The 4,720-nt window shown below is 35.9% G+C and overlaps 1 protein-coding gene across 1 annotated transcript; it reads left to right on the top strand.

Annotated features, from left to right (window-relative positions):
* Positions 1–282: 282 nt before the first annotated feature.
* Positions 283–1,227, top strand: LOC117017673 (olfactory receptor 8B12-like). The gene has a single exon (XM_033098149.1). The coding sequence runs from the start codon at positions 292–294 to the stop codon at positions 1,225–1,227; it is 936 nt and encodes a 311-aa protein (XP_032954040.1). The 5' UTR covers positions 283–291.
* Positions 1,228–4,720: the final 3,493 nt, after the last annotated feature.

Below are 4,720 nucleotides of genomic sequence, written 5' to 3'. Positions count from 1 at the left end.
CAGAAGAAGGCCACAGTCAGGTTGCAGAGTCATCCCCAGCTGAGCTTCCTGGATTCTCTCCTCAGTTGGACCAGCCTTTGTTCTGGAGACAAATTTCACCCACAGTTACTAGGATAGTTCAAGGCACTTGGGGACCATAAAGACAGAGATGCATGTACAAGGAAATGCCATGTTCTTTAAATTCAAAAACCCCTCTGCTCAAATGCCATTCTCAAGAATGGGGTTATTTTTCCACTCTCTTTCTCTGAGCAATTCTCTTCTTTTTCCCCTCACAGACCTTCCCACAGGAGAATGGCTTCCGATAACGCCTCCTCTGTGACAGAGTTTATCCTCGCAGGCTTAACAGACCAGCCAGGACTGCAGATCCCCCTCCTCTTCCTGTTTCTAGGTTTCTACCTGGTCACCGTGGTGGGGAACCTGGGCTTAATAACCCTGATTGGACTGAACTCTCACCTTCATATTCCCATGTACTTTTTCCTCTTCAACTTGTCCTTCATAGATTTTAGTTTCTCTACTGCCATCATCCCCAAAATGCTGATGAGTTTTGTCTCAAAGAAGAACAACATCTCCTATGAAGGGTGTATGACTCAGCTCTTTTTCTTTTGTTTCTTTGTCTTTTCTGAATCCTTCATCCTGTCAGCCATGGCGTATGACCGCTATGTTGCCATCTGTAAGCCACTGTTGTACACGGTCACCATGTCTCCTCAGGTGTGTTTACTCCTTTTGTTGGGTGTCTATGGGATGGGGGTTTTTGGGGCTACAGCTCATATTGGAAATATGCTGTTTCTGACCTTTTGTGCCAACAACCTTGTCAATCATTATATGTGTGACATCCTTCCCCTCCTTGAGCTCTCCTGCAACAGCTCTTACATCAATTTTCTGGTGCTCTTTATTGTTGTGACCATTGGCATTGGGGTGCCTATTGTTGCCATTTTTGTTTCTTATGGTTTCATTATTTCCAGCATTTTCCACATTAGCTCCACTGAAGGCAGATCCAAAGCCTTCAGTACCTGCAGTTCCCATATAATTGCAGTTTCTTTTTTCTTTGGGTCAGGAGCTTTTATGTACCTCAAACCACCTTCTATTTTACCTCTTGACCAGGGGAAAGTATCCTCTTTGTTCTATACCATTCTTGTGCCCATGTTCAACCCATTAATCTATAGCCTGAGGAATAAGGATGTCAAACTTGCCCTGAAGAAAACCTTAAACAGAAAAATCTTCTCTTGAAAAAATATTGGAAATTGAGAAAAGGGATGAGGATTTTTTAATTAGAGTGTTGTTGTTGCTATTATTATTTTTGTTATTATTATTATTATTATTATTAGTTTCAATGAAGAATCCAAGCTTCATGCTTTTCTGTCCTATCATAGAGGAAATTTTAACTCTTTCTCCCAAATAGATTTAGTCTCTCTCACCCTCATCTCCTAACTGTTCCTTCTTTATTTTATGGAAATAAGTTCTACAATTATAGGGTATCCAATATTGAATGGAGCTTAGGAATCATTTATTCTAGTGCCTTATATAATACATCACACTTTGGGGACTCAGAAATATTTATATATTGTCCAAGAATATAAAACTACCTGTTAGCAGATCTGGGATTGAAATCCCAGCTAGAATACTAGTCCAGTTTGTTTTTCTTTATGTCATATTTTCTTGTCTCACTTCTTTCTCAGCAGATTTCATTTCACATGTTAGTTGACCTAGCACATCTAAATTACAAATATATTCACAGTAATTTCATGCTAATTTTCACAGGATAATTTTAATATATCACATTTTGCAAGAGAGTAGGAGGTGAAAAGTTTTGTTAAGTTGGTCTTGGCAAAATGACAAGATCAGTGTTTGACAAATTTTGTAATGTGCAAGTGGGAAGTATGTTAGGTTTCACATAGAAGCAAAAGTATGGTGACCCCTGACTTGGTGTGTGGGGCACTAGGGACATGGGGTAGCAAATGAGGATTTCCAGGGTAGAGAAATGTAATTTTATGGGGTATAAAACTGCTGGGTGGAGGTATCCTAGGTTATTTCAAGGCTAGCTGAGACAGAATTTGGAAACTCCTTTCCAGGGTTGGCTTGGTTGTGGTCCAAGATAAATGAGAGCTATCCAATATGGAGGTCACTATGGTATTGAGCACTTGAAATGTGGTCTTCCAAATTGAGCCACGCTGTGTGTCAAGATACTGCAATACACACACTGAATCTTTAAAGAATATGAAAAATAATGCAATATAGCTCACTGATACTTTTTTTACCTGATTATATATTGAAATGATGACATTTTGGATATATTATGTTAGATCAAATATATGATTAAAATGAATTTATCTGTTTATTTTTTAAATGTGTCTATTAGAGAGTTTAGAATTATATATGTGGCTTGCATTCTATTTCTATGGGATGACACTGGTCTGGAGGATGTCATCAGAGCACTAGATGGCTGTTGGTACGTGTTTAATTGTCAGGGCAGCACCCAGCCATTGCTTATGAGGAGGCAATTGCTATGGAATTTTTAGGCATTGCCGATAGTTTTGATATTCTAATGATGAGGCTGACGGGAAAGAGATGGTGATCTCAGGATAAATTAAGAAATCCACCATATTATATAATGGGAAATAGAGCTTTATATTAAAAATCAAAACAACATTATTTTTTTTTTTTGTCTTAACTCACCATTATTGGTAAAAAAATTTCTTTGAGAAACAATGATAAGTGAAGTGCTTGGGAAATGTTTTGACTTAAGGACTTTTCCTTAGGAAAATTCGATCTGATGGGGAAATAGAGGAAGTTTGAATAAGCGTTTAGTTTTGCCCTTTGATTCTGTTCAGTGTAGCCAAAGAGAAAAGAATAAGTGTACAAGGGGAGGATTGAGATAAGATTGAATAGATCCCTGAATTCAGGGAAACTTGAATTTAGGAGTGAGGTTGGTGGGTTGGATATGCAGTACAATGGGGGTAATGAAAGAAAACAGAAATCTTTTGAAAATTTTATAGTCTAACTTTCATATAGCAAAGGCCACAAATCTTAAGTGTATATATATCTCATTAAACTTTTGCACAGGTATATGTAACCACACCTAGATGAAGATGTAAAACATTTCCCCACCTTTAGGTTTCCTCTTGTCTCTTTCCAGTAAATACTACGTGCCCTTAACCCCCTTCCCCAAGAGATATCCACTATTCTGACTTTTATTAACATAGTTTTGTCTTTATTTGAACTTCATATAAATATGTACTCTATTGTTTCTGGCTTCTTTGGCTCAGCACAAAGCCTGTGATATTCATCTATATGGCTGTATATGTATATGCATAGTTTGTTATTTTATATTGCTGTGTAATATTATATGAATATGTAATTATTTAACCGGTTAACGAACAGTTAGATAGTTTCAAGGTTTTGCCTATTTTAATAAAGCTTTTAGAAATGTTTTTGAACATGTATTTTCATTGAACTAAGCAAACATTTCTTTTGCATTGCTTAGATGTGGATCTGCTGGATAATAGAGTAGCCTTATGTTTTGCTTTCACAAATATTGCCCAACTGTTTTCAAAAATGTTTGATTCAATTTGTATTGTTAGTAACAATGTCTAAGAGTTCTTGTTGCTCTACATCCTTGTTAACACTTGGTATTTTTACTTTATCCCTGTTTTATCCCATACCAACAACAACAAAAATTATTCTGGTTTCTGTAGTAGAAAGCCTTTTTGTTTTATTTTCCTGATGAGTAATGATGTTGAACACATTTTTATATATTTATTGCCTGTTTGGATATCTTCTCTTGTGAAGTAATTATTCAAATCTTTTGCCCATTTAAAAAATAGGGATGTTAGTTGTCTTCCTATTGATTCGAAGGAATTAATAAATACATGTGAGTCCATATATGTGTACATGTGTATGTATATGTATCTAAAATATATAGAACATATTATATACATATGTATATTATACATACACATAGGAGTATTATATATGTATCTATGATAATATATGTATCTATTGATAATATATACACACACGCACATACCTCTCCATCTCCATCTCCAGTCTCTCTATATCTGTCTTCTCCAAGACTATGCCTTGCTTATTCTTAATGGTATCTTTTGATAGCCAATGTTCTTAATTTTCATGAAGTTTGATTTATGAACTTTGCCTTCTATAGTTAGTGTTATGTCCTATTTAAGAGACCTTTTACTATTCTTTCCGAAGCGAGAAGAAGAGCTATATGAGTGGGTATAATAAGAAAGAAAAATTAGCAAACCCACGGCAAAGTTGACTCTGTCAGCATTTGGGGTCTGCTGAGCTCCTAACACCCACCCATGCTTACATTGCCTCTTCCTCTATGGTGACGCTTTGTGAGGCAGAACACTTAAGGCCTGGAGGTTCAGGGATTACAAGAATTTTTAATTCAATGAACATGTATTTGTTTATTTATCTATTTTATGTTTTAAAGAGTTTTAAGAAGATAATAAGTGGCATACAGTTAACTAAGAATATTCAAAGTATTAATTTTGATAAAGTTCGACGTATGTACACTCATGAAACCATCACCACAATCTTGTCCCTGCTGCTTCCTCTCACCACCAGCCCTTCTACCTTTCTAGGCAACCACTGATCTGCTTTCTGTTACTCTTTGGTTTTCATTCTCAAGATTTTTATTTAAATAGAATCACACAGTATGTACTCATTTTTTCCTGGTTTCTATCATTCAGTATAAGTATTT

Source organism: Rhinolophus ferrumequinum, chromosome 25, assembly GCF_004115265.2.
Source record: "Rhinolophus ferrumequinum isolate MPI-CBG mRhiFer1 chromosome 25, mRhiFer1_v1.p, whole genome shotgun sequence".
In the NCBI taxonomy this organism is placed as follows: Eukaryota; Metazoa; Chordata; class Mammalia; order Chiroptera; family Rhinolophidae; genus Rhinolophus; species Rhinolophus ferrumequinum.
The sequence above is the reverse complement of the archived record's forward strand: the minus strand, read 5'-3'. Positions and strand labels throughout refer to the sequence as shown.

What these genes read in the sequence shown, in the direction of transcription:
- LOC117017673 (XM_033098149.1), top strand. Translation starts at nt 292, where the DNA reads ATGGCTTCCGATAACGCCTCCTCTGTGACAGAGTTTATCCTCGCAGGC.